We start from the raw sequence: 17,968 nt of genomic DNA, 5'->3' as shown, positions 1-17,968 counted from the left end.
TAAAATTTTATTGGAAAACCCGCGCTTTTTGTTTCCTTGTCAAAAAGATCTTGCTTTTATCTCCCGTGGGGTTCGTTCAAGAAGGAAATTTCTTTTCTTGATAGAGAGATTGATGGTGTACTAACGCACCGCTGTCCTGTTTCCCGTATCGCCAATGCCTCCAGGATCTCACGTGTCACTTGGTCTGCAAACCTTTTCATGACTTGAACTTCATGCAACTTGGGCTCACACTTGCGCACTTTTTTCCTTTTTTGTTTTCTTTACAATCTCTGCAATGCAGGGCTAGATTGCTGCTTGGGGCACCTGATAGCGATGATGCATGTTCCCTTATCCTGTCATTAAGGCACCTTCCCGTCAGCGATGATGCATGTTCCCTTATCCTGTCATTAAGGCACCTTCCCGTCTGCCCTATATATTGTTTGCCACAAGCCAGAGGGATATTATAAACCACACCTTTGACACACTCGCTGAATCTTGTTCGGTGTGCGATCTGGCATTGCTGCTTCTTTTGCCTGTTGACTCGGGAAACAAAAACAAAAAGCAAAACAAACAAAAACAAAACAAACAAACAAAAAACAAACAAACAAAAACAAAAACAAGGAAACAAAAAGCGCGGGTTTTCCAATAAAATTTTAGTTGACAGTCAGCTTCGTCTACGTTCTACGTGTTCCTTTCTGTGTCTGCGTCTTGTTATTTCGGCTGTACCCACCAAGAATTATGAACCAACTAGCTCAGTTTTCTACTCTTTTAACGACCATCAACGGCAACGCGTTGACTCTTCCCGCGAATTGCTTCGTCCTTATGGAGATGAAAAGGAGACCTTTTTTGGATTCCATTGTTACGGGTGGCGAAACCTGGGCATTCCACTTCACACCTGAGAATAAACAAGAATCACGTGAGTGGCGACACTCCTCTTTGCCCAAGCCGCGAAAATTCAATTGAACACAGTCTGCCGGTCAAACTCTTCCTCAGTGGCATGGCGGCGAGCTGGTATGACATGGGCACACAAAAACTGCCCCAGCGTCTGCAAAAATGCATAGACCGCAACGGCGATTGTGTGGAAAAGTAGAAGAATGATCTGCCTTTTAAGCGATTTTTAAATTGCTTAAAATAAACATTTATTTCTATTTATAAAAGAACTGGAGACCTTATTTTTGGGATGACCCTCGTATTATCCGTGACTTGGTTGAAATTACTTTTGACCCCGCATATAGGACGACTCCGATTATAAGTCGACCCCCAACTTTGGAAGGACATTTAGAAAAAAAAACATTGACTTATGCGCGGCAATGTACGGTATATAATGCAAGTTTTTTTTTTTCTTTCAATTCGTTGGTTTCGGTGTGCATTCCAAATCAGTGTACGAATGTAACGAGATTTTTTATCTCTCGCCGCTGGAGATAGCTGGAGTGACTTTCACCACAAGACTCACAAGCTGCTACGAGAAAAACTTTTTCGACAACCTTAGGGTGGAAACAACCTGGTGTGAGCTTTCTCAATGGTTGGGGTCATTGAGGAAGAGAAGGCACTGGAAGAATCAAATGGAGTGGGAAAAGGAAAGAAGGGTGAACAGGCGCGCCTATACTCCGTTTAATGCATAGCAGGCAACACTGCGGAGGTTGCTGAAGTGGTGCGTCCGCGAAACCTTATTACTCCACTACGTATCATTCGTTCTTCTCGAAACTTATGTCAGCATGTGGACGGATACAAAGAGCGATATAAACCGAAGCTGTAGCATTGAAAATCACAGTCGAAGCTGTGAGGCACTCAGTGTTCAGGTTTTGTAGCTACAATTTTCACCGAGTGTGAACTACTTTTTCGGCGCGGATTGAGTTAGAGTGATTCGCCCGATCAACCACGTATCATATCGCCACATGTAATTCTTGCTTCTCTAAGTCTCGATGAGCCGCAGGACAAAGTTCTGGCAGGAGTTAAAACGAACTCCAGAAGGTGCCAGCCACAGCACTTACAGTTTGTCGCAACGAAATGTGCTTGTGTTCCTTTTGGTTGAGTGGCGAGCTATATTTTGGGCGCATACTTAGCCTGTGCGAACAGGCACGCTAGCTTTGGCAGCATTGCCTGTTATGTATGAAACGGAGTATCATCATCATCATCAGCCTGACTACACCCACTGCAGGGCAAAGGCCTCTCCCATGTCTCTCCAATTAACCCTGTCCTTTGCCAGTTGCGGCCACTGTATCCCAGCAAACTTCTTAATCTCATCCGCCCACCTAACTTTCTGCCGTCCCCTGCTATGCTTGCCTTCTCTTGGAATCCACTCTGTTACCCTTGAGGACCAGCGGTTGTCTTGCCTTTGCATTACATGCCCTGCCCAAGCCCATATAGGGAGTATAGAGAGCACAATACATGACGCAGAGGTGGCATAGTGGCCGGCCGCTGCGTAGGAGATGACGTGTGTTAACGCGTTGGAGTCTTTGCTGCGTTCGGTGGCTTTGTGCACATGTCTGAAGTGTTTCAAATAACAGATACTGCTAGTGTAGTGCATACCGCTACCATTACTGCGTACCACGCCCTCCCACTGCACATTGTTAACTGGTCCCAGTACAGCAGGCGTGCGTGCTGTTGATGGCCTCAGGGCGATGAGGCCGCAGTGGTGGCGTGGGGTACGCGGGAAGGTTGAAGGTTGAAGGTTTATTTCCGCAACTGGGTGTTGCGAGGGCAGCCAGGGAAAAGGCTGTATGGACAGCTTGAGAGGTCCTGGCTTCCTCTTACAGTGCAACATTGACGGGGGCGGAGTACGACAGCAAACAAAAATGTAAAGAGGAAATCATATACGCTCAGAACAGAGAATGAGAAATGTACATTAGTATGTAGTGCACTGTGCTTGTAAAGGAAAAAAACTGCATTAGATCAAAGAGCCTATAGAGGTAAAGACGGGCACGAGAAAATAAAGGACAGCAAAATTGGCAGGTGCGCTCAAAATGGTAACAGCAAGAAAAAAAAAACTACTAAACGAACATTTGGGGCAATCCTCTCAGAAGAATATTGGATAAATCAAGATTCTGGTGGCAGTACAACTGGTTCAGAAGTGTCTGTAAGGTATGCTGCAACATTTGCTTGCCATAGTTTGTGCGGCATTCCTTAACATTCCAAGGCTCTGCTGCACAGGTATGACACACAGTTCTGCTTTGCTCTAACCTAGCAAATGTAAGCAAGAAGTCATCAATTTTCATTGTGGCGAGTTTACATTTATAGCACAGCCTATAGTTATACATGTACTTCATTGGTATGATGTGTTGATGGAAAAGGAAGTGGTCGCAGTACATGCTATGATAAAAGTACCGTATCCGTTGCTTCCATTTCTTGCATACCATCTAAGTTTTTTTCTGTCATCTCGACTGTGTGTAGTTGGCTTCAACAGGCTGAGGTCACTTCTGGGTGGCCACCCGTTTTGTGTGCATTTGTAGTGCCCTCAGTCGTGAGTGTGTATGCAACATTTTGTTTGTTTACACTGTCCAGTACACTTCCCTTTAGGTGGTGTTTCAAAAGAGGACTGTAGTTATCAAAAATATGTTTTAGATGTAATTGCGAGCGTTGGCGGGTGCCACAATATCGGTGAACCATTAGAAGTATTTTTTTAATACTTAACATTACTAACTATTATATTAACTGTAACTAAATATTACAGTTAGGCGTGCCTAAATACATTCAGATTTTTTCATTAAATTTTTTTTTTCCTTCTACGTGAAGGCTCGAACTTCCCCTTCCATTATATTCATGGCAGTGTTACATGCGTGTAAATATGGCAAACTTTCATTTTGATCTTGGCATCACGTTTTGTTTGGCATTACTCCAAAACTTCACTTGTTTGATAAGCTGTGGAGCATTAATATACTGTGAAGTTCTCGTTATTTTGAGCGGCACAGACGTAAGGTTTATTGCACTGGGAAAACGGTACTTGAGTTCTCATAGTGAAGCTGCAGTTTGGCTTGAGCGTGTGGCCTCTGGTTTTGGAAAGTGTTAAATGTTGCGGCCTTCTAAGTGTAAAGAATCTCTTGTGCTAACTATGGCTGCCATTAACGTGTGCTGCTGTAGTCATCTCCCTTATTTCAGGAGATGGTTGAGATGCAGTTTATGAACCCTCTAGTATTGGTTCAGTTAACTTCTATATGCATAGCATCCTACGTGTAGTACATCAGTTTTTGTGCAGCAACTCTAAAAGCTTATTCTGTAAAAGCTTGTGCCATGTAACCTAGGTTCAAGGGGCTCTAAACATTTCCTGTGCAAGGGTTGTGTTATGTGCGTTCAATTTTGTGCATTGTGTGCGTTGAGAAAGGTCAGCCAGCCTTCTCTGGATGATAAATTTGAACCCATCAACTACATTGGGAATCTGCAAGAAAAACAAATAATTTTTCACATTGTCATAATAGAACCAGTGAACGGGATGAAAAATGTGATTTTAAAGTTGATATGAAATGGTATGAAATGGAACAGGTATAGAATGCAGTGTCCTGCATTGCAGAGTGGCTGAAAAGTTGACGTTGAGAAAAATATTTCCGCCCATGAAGGGGTGATCCTGATTTCTGACGTGAAATAAGCAATTTGTGTTGAAAATATGTAGTTATTTTTTTTTATTTTTGAAGTTCTGGCATGTATGGTTACTCAGTTGCCTTGTCAGTCTTGAATGCCCATGCTGTTTTAGATTCCTGTCACGATTCTTTAGCTACGGGGGTGTGGGCTTGCTGCAAACACAGCACAAGCAGAATGCAGACTTCCGATCACACTTCCCTAGAACTCTTCCCTAGAGAGGACTGTAGAAAGTGAAAATGTGAAGCAAGCATTGCCTTTCACTGAGAACACTTGTGCAAGAGCACAGCCCCTAGCAAAGCAGTTTTGTTGATAAGATTAGACTTCATTTGATCTAACCGCCGTGGGGGCTCAGTGGTTGTGGTGCTCGGCTGCTGACCCGAAAGACGCAGGTCTGACCCCGGCCGCGGTGGCTGAATTTCTTTGGAGGAGAAATTCCAGAGGCCCGTGTACTGTGCGATGTCAGTGTACGCTAAAGAACCCCAGGTGGTCGAAATTACCGGAGCCCTCTACTACGGCGTCTCTCATAGCCTGAGTCGCTTTGGGACGGTAAACCTCGATAAAACCAAATCATTTGATCTGCATCAGACTGCTCAAGCTCTTCAGACAAGTGTTTTCGGGTCTTGGAACTTACCTCTGCTTGAGAAGGAATGCGTACTGTGGGGACATGTACATGCATGCAAGAAGACAGGCTTGTGAAAGTCCCAGTTAGCATAAGAGAGATGACGTGTGTGCTGGAGAGGAACTTGAAGAACACATCACGAGCTAGTTGGTTTCCCATCACAACGAGAACAGTGCAAACTTCACGAAGGACGCAGAAAGGGGAGACGAGACACAGGCACCGACTAACAACTCACTAACTGACTAACAGAGGCGCTGACTAACAACTTGTTAGTCAGCGCCTGTGTCTCATCTCGCCTTTCCACGTCCTTTGTGAAGTTTGCACTGTTTTCGTTGTGACGGAGAGGGCAGCCGAGTGCTGTGGGCCGCGCAGTGATGAGGGGTGGGATCTTGCAGGAGGCCGCCGCCGGACGTTCCCGTGCGACCGGTGCCCCTTTGTGGCGGGTGACCGGGTGGGGTTTGAGCGTCACCAGCGCACGCACACAGGCGAGCGTCCGTTCCCATGCCCACTGTGCGGCCGGCGCTTCAACCACAAGTCGAACCTGGCGACACACATGCGCCGCCACACGGGCGAGAAACCCTTCCCCTGCGACGTGTGCGGCCGCCAGTTTGGCTTCAAGGTGGCCCTCGTCAAGCACATGCAGGAGGAGCACACAGCCGGCACTGAGCCACTCAGGTGGGTCCAGGGGATCATCCAGACTATAGTTGGATACAGATTAAGTTCACAGTGCACCTACGGGGCAGAAATGTGGAGGCTAACAAAGAGGGTTCAGCTTATGTTACGGACAACGCTACGGAAAGAAAAATGATAGGTGTAACGTTAAAGGGACACTGAGGAGAAATTGAAGTTGGCTTCTATTGATAAATTACCCGCTCCTGATTACAAAAATTCCACTCATACTGACAACAAAGCCCTTGTAATGTAGAAAAGAGCAAGAACCAAAATACAGGTGTTTCCGCCACTGCCCAAATTCGCAAGTACGAGCGCGATGACGTCATAGGACAAGACAGTGTTGCTAGAACCAATGGTTCTAGCAACACTGGGACACGACAAGCCACAAATCACTGAGGCTGACAAACGAAGGTTGCGCGGTTGAATACTGAAGGAAGTTTTGTTTTGAAACCAATAGTGCGCTTTTATCACTCAAGGAAAACCGACAAAAGACAACCTTAATGTTGTAAGCGAAGAAAATCAATACCTAGCGGCCCCACAGGTGGCCAGATGAGTTTTGGTATATCATGGCGCTTCGCGTCTATGTGCTCTGCATGCCCGCGTGGTTTTCACGCGCCTCGATTTACAAGCGCGGGACAGCAGAGGAACTCCAAGTGCTGCTCCAAATGCTAGTTAACTTTTGAAGGAGCCTGTTAAGGTTGGTCAGATGATCGCCACGCTCAATGAAAAACTATGATGACACGATTTTTGGTGATCGTACAAGGCATTTTGCAGTGTAAAGAGCACCTTGAGTCTTCATACGCTCGCCCGGCAAAACGATCCCGGTTGTACCAGTCAGCTTCCAACTACTTGACGCTCTGTGGGGCTGAGGTCGCTGAAGTGCAGGCCGAAGTTATTAGACACTTTTATCATACCGTGTACCGTGTTTCCGTTATCGGTACCTGAGTTCCGGGAGCTTGCGCGCAGCCAATGCATGCGCAAATCTCCTTGACGTTGCCAGATAGCGCCACGTACCCAGCAGCTACGCACGCGCCTGCAGCATCGGGACCAATCAGCACGTGCTCACCGGCGGTAGGCGGGCTCCCGGTACTCCGCTAACAGTAACAAGGAACACGGTATGCTAAAGGTGTCTATTTGCAAGAACTTCGTTGATGACTTTGAGAACGGGATCGATCGTAACGCTGGCAAGACGCCGGTGCAAACGTAAACGAAGCGACGGCCGCAATAGCCGATAGATGCCTTCAACGTGCGGCCGGTGGTACCTTTCATTTCGGCTGCTGCCAGGCTGCAATGCTGGCCGCCAGAAATCACGGAGTCTGCGTTACGTCATGTGCACATCATGTTTCACGTCATGTTCACGTCACTTAGTCCTGTGTCGTCATAAGAGAGTCCCAAGTTTTAATCAGCAGCGGGAAAAACTTTTTCAACTTCGAATCCAAATTTCTTAGGTATAAATGCATCTTTCGCTGCCGGCCAAGAGGCAACAAAGCCATGAAATGCCTAACTATCGGATTTTGCTATAAAAAAAAATATTAATAGAGCTCTCCTCACTGTCTCTTTAAGAGATCAGAAGCGGGCGGAGTGGGTGAGGGAACAAACGTGGGTTGTTGACATTCTAGTCGAAATCAAGAGGAAGAAGTGGGCTTGGGCAGGCAATGTAATGGGAAGGCAAGATAACCACTGGTCCTTAAGGGTAACAGAGTGGATTCCAAGAGAAGGAAGGCGTAGCAGGGGGCGGCAGAAAGTTAGGTGGGCAGATGAGATTAAGGAGTTTGTGGGGATACGGTGGGCACAGCTGGCCAAGGGCAGGGTTAATTGGAGAGACATGGGAGAGGCTTTTGCTTGCAGTGTGCATAGTCAGGCTGATGATGCTGATGATGACTGTACTTGGTAGCAGCACAAAAGATGGAGGTGACGTGGCAGGCGAAGTATACCACATGACCAGCATGGACATTATGGTATTGCTGTTATTTAATCCACTGCCGTGCATAGTAGCCTTGCTTTCAGCGCTGCCCACACCACGCTTCTCCTTCGGATGCTTTGCATATCGAGCAAACGTAGGTCATCGGCGAGCGCTCAGCCCATGGTTATTTACTGTTAGAATGCAACCTTTTTCTGGCTTTTTTGTGTTGACATGTTCTTTCCGGGGTGGTGATTGAGAGACGCTCTTCAATCTCCATGCTTGCTTGAAGCACGAGTTGTTCTACTTCCAAGGAGCACGTTTCCGGCGCCCCCTCGTTCGCTATAACCGAGCGATGAGGGCAAAGTTGTTCGTTGTCCCTAATGCATATTTTGATTGTAGCACTGCACTCGTTTGTAATGAGCAAGTGTTTGTTGTAGTATCTGCGGCTGTTGTAAGTGGTCTCGACTGTGCACCATAATACTACAGGAATGAACAATGAAACTGCCTGCGCCAACGAGCACCACAACTGTTTTGTGGAGTGCAGTGTAAGCGGTCGTGCAGTCTATTCCTCTTAGTCCCAGTTGGGGGTACAGTAATCACCCACTGCAGCAAAAGGCCTCCCCCATATCTCTCCAATTACTTCTGATGGTTTTCACACCGAAGCCCTCCGAACAAATCATTTTCCACTTCATTTTAGCAACTGACTCGAACCACGCTTCTCCGTGGTTCACATACATTTTTAAGTGATCTCTTCTGCTGGGAAGCGACTCTCTCATTGATTCAAACTTCAAGGGAGCAGAGATTTTAGTTCAAATTATCGTATCTTAATGTGATCAAAGTTTAAGTGTGATTTGCTTTATGGATATCTATTCGTACAAACAGCGTTTGGAACCTTTTTCTCTCTGGAAGCGTAGCTGTAAGCATTAGAACTACATAAAGATGGTTGAAAGGCACTGATATAAGCCTTACTGCACTAACTTCTGCATGAAACAGTTTCAAAGGAAATTTTTGGAGAGGTTCTGGATTTTAAAAGCACAACAATGAACTTACCACCTCAGAGTCAGAAGCCAAATGACGGCTAGAAAAAAGTGGGCCTGTTATTCTGAGGCTACTTGATCTCTGTGACATTGTAAGCAAGTACATGGCTTTCAAGTCGTGAAAAATGGCCAGAAAATTTTTTTTTTAAAGTAATTTACAGTAAGACCTCATTAATTCAAAGTGATTGGGACTGCGAAAATGTTTTAATTAACCAGGTTTTCAAAGTGTCTGAGCACAGCAAACAAAATGGGACCCAGGAAAACAATTGTCATTGCAGGAACGCACTACGTTTATTGGGAAAACTTGGTGATTATCGTATCCTCCCGTGTGTAAGTCTGCCCCCCAAATCACAGCCCAAAAAGTTGGACTCCACTTATAAGCACCCCCGTCTCTCCCCTGCCCCACATCATCCCGCTGCTGCAGGATGGTATTGCAGCGCACACACAACTGGAAGCCGACCATGTGATCACAAGGACAGCAGTCCGAAGCCAACAGAGGGCGAAGTCCTTTCTTCCACACTTGCTTGCAGCCCAACTAACTGAACTGCAAACGGTCCTGTAGTTTTGGATTCTTGCACAACACATGCCTCAGAAATCATCGGTGGTTTTCCTCTCGCACGCTACCTACTGCTCGTCCGAGGAAGTGACCGCCAGCGTGAATCATCATCATCATCATCAGCCCGACTGCACCCACTGCAGTTCAAAGGCTTCTCCCATGTCTCTCCAACTGACCCTGTCCTTCTTTGCCAGTTGCGGCCACCGTATCCCCGCAAACTTCTTAATCTTATCCGCCCACCTAACTTTCTGCCGCCCCCTGCTACGCTTGCCTTCTCTTCGAATCCACTCCGTTACCCTTAAGGACCAGCGGTTATCTTGCCTTCGCATTACATGCCCTGCCCAAGCCCACTACTTCCTCTTGATTTCAACTAGGATGTCATTAACCCACGTCTGTTCCCATCTCTTCACGTTACACCTATCATTTTTCTTTCCATAGCTCGCTGCGTTGTTCTTAACTTAAGCTGAACCCTCTTTGTTAGCCTCCACGTTTCTGCCCCATAGGAGAGTACTGGTAAGATACAGCTGTTACAGATACAGGTACAGACAGACTTGAATAACTCCCCCACAGACCACTCAGTTTGTTCGGCAGTTCTGAATATGGTGCCTACCGTCACCTTCCTTGTTGAGATGTTAGAATATGTATAGCGCTTTCCCAGTGATAAGCTGATTTCAGTAATAGTTGAAAAAAAACAATGCTGCTGAGAGGTTTACACCATTGGTGAGCACTGCCACCTCAGAAAGCACGTGCTAGTGTTTGCTCCCACCCTTGCAAGGCACTGTTTCAGAAGCAGAGGCTACAGAGCGAGGCAAGGGGCTGGGGCAGCGAACGTGACTAAAGTGCTCTGTGGGGTTGCTCGTTCTGAGCTCTGCCGAGTGCTCTTTAGTGGAGCACACTTTTCTGCAGGTGAGGTAAAGAATGCACCCCAGCAAAATTCAATGATGACTGCGTCCACTTAGCATGGGAGTTGTGCATTTTTTTGAACCTGATTATATGCTTTTCATCACTGAAATGTTTGTGGCATGCAGTAGTAGAAAAATGCACTCTGGACGAGAAATTTATTGTCTTAACAGCACTGCAGAGAGGCCACCCCTCTTGGAGATGGTTGTGTTATATTTCACGCAGTTTGATGAGGTACCGGAATGATCTGCATCTCTTCAATACAGGGACTCCTGTACATCGGTATTAACACACCTTCCACCAACATATGCATGGGGCCGCAAGTCGTCATTTGTGATCGGATGGGCAGATCTACGTTCCGTGGGCTGCGGTGTGTGCCACACGTCAGAGCATTTTTTTTGTTTTACTGTTACTTGACTCAGAGCGCACAGACACAGGCTTACTCCTTGGCAAACACAGAACGGGCTACCCAGACCTACCACCTAGATTTGAAGCTTGGCTGGTAGGAAGTTTGGCACAATACGAGTCCGATAAATTGCCTGGTAGAAGTGCATTGTGTACAGTGTAACTAATTATGCTGTTACATATTTCTTGGACCTCCATGTCTTAAGGGAGGACACAGCCTTTGACACCATCTTTCTTGTTTTTTGGTGGATTCTGGTGAAATTTTTTTTTCGTATGTTGTAATGCTGTCAGCCTTAAGTTTAAGCTCAAAATTTCGTTTGATTTCTGAATGCATGCTATTAGTGATTACACTGTTCAGTTTTTTCCCGCTGCACAGTATTTGATGTTGTTTTTTTCATTTTTTTTTACAGTGCAGTCGGCACCTTCGTGTCTAAACTGTAAACTAAATGTCACACCAGAGATCTACCGTCCATCTAAATGAACAACCAAGATTGTGATTGTATACAGTGGAATTCTGTGAGTACAACAAACTAAACAAGTTCAAAAAGGGTAGAGCAGTCACGAAGCTGATCATCTGGCAAGGAAACTGGAACAGAGAAACACATCCATTTTTCAAGCGTTTCGCTGATATGCAGGGCAGTTCATGAAACAATTTTTTTTTAGACTTCCCCTGGATTTCAACATTGAAACTTCGGGAAAGCATAGAAAACGAGGTATACGAGTGAATAAAATAAAGCCCCTGAAATGCTAACAACTATTTTTAACAACCATGAGGCTAACGGCTGTAAAACAGTAAAAAAACCAGAAAACCGAGCTGATAAAACAAAACGAGGGGCTGTCGTATTTGGTCTTTGTGGAACTGGGAACATAGGTGTAGTCATTACGAGTAAATCCTCGTTGAGCTTTTGTGCCCTGCACAGTTTTCTTCTCTTTGCCCTTGAATATTTTTCTCACTGAATCTGCCTGATACACCCACACTGTGATCAGCTGCCATCTTTGTAAGAAAGCTGATCCCGTGGTGGCATTCGGCATCTCCAGAGTACACCACACTTTCAGTTGTGCAGACACGGCTGTGATTAGCTCACATGCAAGGACTGAGGATAGTGTCTTCTTATTTTGTTTCCACAATGAGTGTGAGTGTGGCTTTGCAATTCTGGATATATTCACTGGATATTTATTCTTTATTTACTTATTTAACACCCCCGAACACCCCCGGTGCCCTCAGTTCGAGTGTATTACATGAGGGTTGTAAAATGAAGACTCATGATAGGAGGATGCATAGGCAAAAAGAAACAACAGTAAAGTCCACGGATAGAATCATATTTGCTAGCACTTAGTGAACACATGAGACAAGAACACATATACACAGGACAGACGCTAGTCCTGTGTATTTGTGTTCTTGTTTTGTGTGTTCATTAAGCACTAGCAAATATGGTTCCAAACGCTTTCCAACTAGCCCTAGTTTCCGCCTTAATAAAAGTCCACGAAACAAGTTACATTGCAGCGGATTCGTAAAAATAAACAAGAATGGAAATTTCTGAATAGAACAATGCGGTTGTTAGGCAGAACAAGTAAAAAAGGCATTATGATTGGTTTAGCTCTTCAAATACTGCTTTCTGTCTGGGAGCTGCATTTTTTTGCATATTTTGGAGTCTAATTAGCCTCACTCCATCTGCCACGTCATTCTTGACTTTGCAGTTTTTTTTTTCTTTTCTGAAGCGGTAGCCTGGCTTGCTGCGCAAGTCATTAGGCCTATTCGCTGGAGCTCAGTGTTTTGAGGCTGTGGTGCACCCTGACTGGCTGCCTCTTTTTTTTTGCATTCTTGAGACCTGTTCGTGGCTTCCTGCATGGCTCTGAAGAGGCCAGGCACACTGCATTGGCTTGTTGGTTGTTTATTTCGGATGGTACGCATTCCGGATGGTTTGGTTTGGTTTGGTTTATTAGGGTTTAACTTTCCAAAGCGACTCGGGCTATGAGGGACGCCGTAGTGAAGAGCTCCGGAAATCTCGACCACCTGGGGTTCTTTAACGTGCACAGACATTGCACAGTACACGGGCCTCTAGAATTTCGCCTTCATCGAAATTCGGCCGCCACAGCCAGGATCGAACCCGTGTATTTCGGTTCAGCAGCTGAGCGCCATGACCACTGATCCACCGTGGCAGGGCATTCCAGATGGTATGAGTATTTTTTGTGACCCCGTGAGATTTGTACCATCGAAATTCTACTGTAATTACTTACGTACCGTAAAAACCCAATGCAACATGCATAATTTTCGTGATCTGCATTGTGTTCACAATCTGTTTTGCTTTTGAGCAAACCCCTAGGGTGGGAACTGTGGCTGGATTTTGTATTCTTTTTTGTGGATTCCACAATAGCCTTCCTCGTTGCAGCATGGAAAAACTAAAACATCCCTTTGTGCATTCGTATCGTCCTTAGTTCTAAGCACTGGTCAGGTTGTGATGCTTACAGTTCACATGCAAGTAGTACATTTCCTGTATACTGAAAAAATTGCACGCAAACACGAGGACTAAGCAGAGGCAAGGATGAGTGCTACTCACAACTGAAGTTTTATTCCGAAAAACATGCACAACTAAATAGGAAAAAACAAAACAAACCACACCAAGCTATCATGAGGAACATCACGTGTCACCCCCTTTATACCCGAGTGATTTGGCCAAAAACCAGAACGCCCTATCAGAGAAGCGGACTAAAGTCTGGCGGAGATGCATTTATCTCCGCTGATACGCATATGAAACGCTTCCATGAGCTCCGGCACAAGTTGATCCCTATACCTAAACAGAATTCTTGTTTTGTCAAAGAGTGGTTTACATTGCTTCTTCTTATAGCTCGCAGCACAAGTGCAGCGATGTTTTTCTGGCCAAATCACTCAAGTACACGGGGGGTGTCAGGTGATGTTCCCGATGATAGCTTGGTCTGGTTTGGTTTTTTTTTTTCATTTATATGTGCATGTTTTTTGGAATAAAACTTCAGTTGTGACTAGCGCTCGTCTTTGTGTTTGTCCCTGCTTAGTCCTCGTGTTTCTGCGCAATTTTTCCAGTACGCACATCAACCAACTAGCCACACTTTCTCCCTTCCTAAGTACATTTCCTGTCCCTGGATGTGGATGGTCCCTCTCTCTCCAGGTGTGCCATCTGCTCGGCGGTGTTTGCGGCCCCGGGGGGTCTGGAGGCCCACATGCAGGGACATGCGGAGGAGCCCCTCTTCACCTGCATCGTGTGTGCACGGCCTTTCAAGCACCGCCGCAACCTGGCACGACACATGGAGTGCCACCAGGAGTAGTAGAGGGCGCCACTGCACTGCCATCATCATCAGCCTGACTACGCCCACTGCAGGGCAAAGGCCTCTCCCATGTCTCTCCAATCAACCCTGTCCTTTGCCAGTTGCGGCCACCCTATCCCCGCAAACTTCTTAATCTCATCCGCCCAGCTAACTTTCTGCCACCCCCTGCTACGCTTGCCTTTTCTTGGAATCCACTACGTTACCCTTAAGGACCAGCGGTTATCTTGCCTTCGCATTACATGGCCTGCCCAAGCCCATTCCTTCCTCTTGACTTCGACTATGATGTCATTAGCTCGCGTTTGTTCACTCACCCACTCCGCCCGCTTCCGATCTCTTAACGTTATACCTATAATTTTTCTTTCCATAGCTCGCTGCGTTGTTCTTAACTTAAGCTGGACCCTCTTTGTTAGCCTCCACGTTTCTGCCCCATAGGTGAGTACCGGTAGGATACAGATGTTGTATACTTTTCTCTTCAGGGATATTGGTAAGCTACCATTTATGATCTGAGAGAACCTGCCATATGCGCTCCACCCCATTCTTATTCTTCTAGTTATTTCCCTCTCATGATCGGGATCAGCTGTCACTACCTGCCCTAAGTAGACATATTCTCTTACTACTTCCAGCACATCTAGTATGCCTCATTTTCTATGCTGTCCTGAAGTGTGATAGCTCAAAGTCGTCAGGAAGGGCACTAAATAATTTTTTTGTGCTCCTCAGTAGCACTGCATATGGGGGAATGCTCGAAAAATCGTATTCCTCCGTTTCAGTTTTCTGACTAGATACGGACATTGTGCGGGAAATTTTTTCATTTGGCTATTTTGATCCCATTTGTTTTGCTGGGCTCACAGAACTGTGCTATGTGCGGTGATGACTTTACTTTTCCATTTCTGTGAATTGTCAATTTTGGTTTGACATCACGTTTACACTTTGCACACATCTATGCTAACTGCTTTGCAAAAGATGAAAACAAGAACTTGTCTGAGAATGTTATCAAGCAGAGCATGCACTCAGAAATGCAAGGAATGCTGAACCAGTCATCTATATAGTACAGTTAATCTAATCTGCAGGTGTTTCGTAAGGTGTTTAAGAGAAAAAAATTGTATAACAACAGTTATCCAGATATCACAATGAATTTTTTTCACACTCAAGCGGGAGCCTGGTCTTGTAAAGAAAACTTTATTAATGTAGTCATATAGTTATGAAATTTTCAGGGCACATGTATTTTTGGTGCACTGATTCTAGATATGTCACTTAATTTCATGTAAAACAATTCCTTGAGCACTTGTGTAAGTTTTACGCAAGTATTTTGCGAAGAGTTTTGAAGAAAATTTGGTGCGGGAAACTCGCTGAAATGTATGCCATTGGGTTCTCTTGATACCAAGGAATGATATATAGGTAAAATTATTATAAAATTATGATGATAGCCAGGACCATAATTTTACCCTTATTGTAGTGTCAAGAGAACCCGAAGGCATACATATCAGCAAGTTTCCCGCAAGAAATTTTTTTCAAAGCTCTTTGCAAAATACTAGCATAAAAATTGCATAAGTGCTCAAGGAATTGTTTTACATAAAATTAAATGACATATATACAATCGCCACACAAAAATACATATTCCCTGAAGCTTTCCTAACTGTGACTTCATTAATAAATTTTTTTTTCAAGACCAGGCTCCCCTTAAGTTTGAAAGCATCGCTAACATGCAGAAAAAGTTTTATCGAAGTTCATCAAAAAATAGTTGGGAGTTCAAAGCCGCGTCCTCCCTTAAAACTCGTTGAATGGTAAAATTCTGAGTTCCAGGCCAGCTTCTTGTCTCATCTGTTTCATTGTCGCCCTTGTCGTTGTTTCCTTGCACACTTCCCAAAATGCATTCATGGCATGTAACCATCAAGTTCAGCTGAGTTTGGTTTCAGTTGCTTCAGCTGCAAATGTCAGTCTTTAGCAGAGTTGTTCGCTCACCTGCTGTAGGATAAAGCACTGGTAAGAATAAAATGGGTGCGTGCACATAGCCCACATTTAAAAATATGACTGGCATGTGAAAATGAACCTCTCGGTAATAAAATTGCTTCATCTCACACTTCAAATCTGTTATGTGGCTGAAATTTCTCTGTTTTGTGTACCACATTCTGGTGCTCAAACTCCTCATGCATGCTAGAATTCTCTTGCATGTTGCATTGCGTGTTATCAACTTCTATAAATTGATAGTACAGTCTTTGTTGAAAGTAACCAGGCTCCATGGTTTGCATCTCATTTGTATAACAGCCCTCACGGCTTCCCTAAAGATCAAAAAGTCCCTTGAAGGTGAGAACAGGGGTTCTTCTTACCGTAGAGTGATTTAGAGCTTGAGGGCTGGCATAATAGCTTTACTATATATGGCTGAGAAGAAAAAAACGTGCAACCTGGTTACTTTTGACACAAACTCTACCTGGTGCTCATCTGCTGCTCTTTTGTAATTGCATCTCAGAGCTGAGTTTCGGAATGTTGTGGTTAAAGGGGGACACCCCGTATAGAACTGTTTTCTTCATTTATGGACAGATTTGCACCAAATTTTCACTTTTTGTACATTTTTATATGCTGGTTGAAAAACTGTGAACGGTTCCAGCCTGCAGGCCTGCAGCACACAGTTTTATATTTATCATTGAAAGTACGCGTCTTTTGTTAGGAGGAAACTTGGTTAATAAACATAAGACTTTGTGTAGAAGCTTTCAACTTATAAATGATCTAAGTCACCAAGGAGTGCAATAAGGCATAAATAAGGATTCTAGGACGATTGGACGAAAGTTACAGCTGGTCAAACTTGACAGAGAAAAACCTCATTTTGGCAACTGAGAGAAATTATTTATTTTGAAAATTTTCCTGGAGAAGCAGTGGTTTAAAGTTAGCATTATTGCACAACCTGTGCACTTATCTTTCTGGCACCAAAAGAATTGTGGTAATAGATGATATAGGCTTCGTGTGCTGCAGCTTTGAGCCCAACAAGTGTCGCACGGAGGCTGGATGGACTGGCTGCTTCGGCACAACGGGAAAGCTCCACAGTGTCTGACAGGTGGCGCCACCTGTCAAACACGGTGGAGCTTTCCCCTTGTGTCGAAGCAGCCAGTCCAGCCAGCCTCCGTGCAGTCGGCATGGCATCTCGTTTGGGTCGCACCGAATTGCAGACGAAAAAAGGTGACACCATTTTTTGTTGCACGTACGGTTGCCACAGAGGATTTAGAAATGTCGCAGGGAAGATTCCGAACATGAATTGCTATGGATTTTCATGTAAAATCTAGGAAAAAGGGTGACGGAAGCGGTGGAATCAGAGCGGTGCCAAGAGCAAGGTAAAAAAGTGCCATTTCGTCTTGAGCTGTTTTTGTCTTTCTCCAAGGTTGCCATTGGAGATAACACCGCGTTTATTTCACTGTTTAGTGGGGACGCGGTGAACCGTGGTAATCCATACAACGTCGCCCCAAGTACGCATACACATAAGAACGGCAATTAATTGTGTGAAGATGTTTCATATCCCCAGGGCAAGAGTGCCCATTTATTTGATTCCTCACATGAGTAATATCACACGGATGTATTATATTCTGGCCAGCCTACAGCCATCAATCTATAGTGCCAAAAAGCCTGACAATCCAGAGGAGTGTCGAGATCTCAGGCCGGTCGCAGTTTGGAAGAAATGAGCCGAACTAACTGTTCATCTGAACGTTTCCAGAAGCTCGCGCTGAGACTGGCAACAGGTTCTGTTCCAATGCCACGAAGTATACATTGTGCATGCATTCCCTGTAATAAACATTGTTTCCATTGTCAATGCAGCCTTTTTAACTGTGCCCTACAGCAAGGACACAACACTTTCAGACAAGGAACATGAAATTAGGGGGACAAGGTATTAGCCCCCAACATTTTTCATAAAGTTCTTTCCTCCACCTCGTGACAAGTTGCCAGCCACTTTAAAAAATACTTCAAATAGTATCCTTCAAGCTTAGGGATGTACTCGGAGAGAAATTTTTCATCCCTGTCAACGCTTATGCTCACACTCTGTT

At 44.9% G+C, this 17,968-nt stretch overlaps 1 protein-coding gene across 1 annotated transcript; it reads left to right on the top strand.

Annotated features, from left to right (window-relative positions):
* Positions 1–1,498: 1,498 nt before the first annotated feature.
* LOC149337709 (uncharacterized) lies at positions 1,499–14,070 on the top strand. Its single transcript, XM_089554500.1, has 3 exons — positions 1,499–1,565; positions 5,566–5,845; positions 13,787–14,070. Exons 1-3 carry the CDS (start codon positions 1,499–1,501, stop codon positions 13,941–13,943), a joined length of 504 nt encoding a protein of 167 aa, XP_089410626.1. The 3' UTR covers positions 13,944–14,070.
* The last annotated feature ends 3,898 nt before the right edge of the window (positions 14,071–17,968 follow it).

This window comes from Amblyomma mixtum, chromosome 7 (assembly GCF_055824585.1).
Source record: "Amblyomma mixtum isolate Tamu chromosome 7, ASM5582458v1, whole genome shotgun sequence".
NCBI lineage: Eukaryota > Metazoa > Arthropoda > Arachnida > Ixodida > Ixodidae > Amblyomma > Amblyomma mixtum.
Note: the sequence above shows the minus strand (reverse complement) of the source record. Positions and strands in the feature narration are given on the sequence as shown.

What these genes read in the sequence shown, in the direction of transcription:
- LOC149337709 (XM_089554500.1), top strand. Translation starts at nt 1,499, where the DNA reads ATGGTTGGGGTCATTGAGGAAGAGAAGGCACTGGAAGAATCAAATGGA. An exon ending in AGTGGGAAAAGGAAAGAAGG is followed by an intron (nt 1,566 to 5,565) that starts GTGAACAGGCGC and finishes GGGATCTTGCAG; the next exon opens with GAGGCCGCCGCCGGACGTTC. An exon ending in GCCGGCACTGAGCCACTCAG is followed by an intron (nt 5,846 to 13,786) that starts GTGGGTCCAGGG and finishes CTCTCTCTCCAG; the next exon opens with GTGTGCCATCTGCTCGGCGG.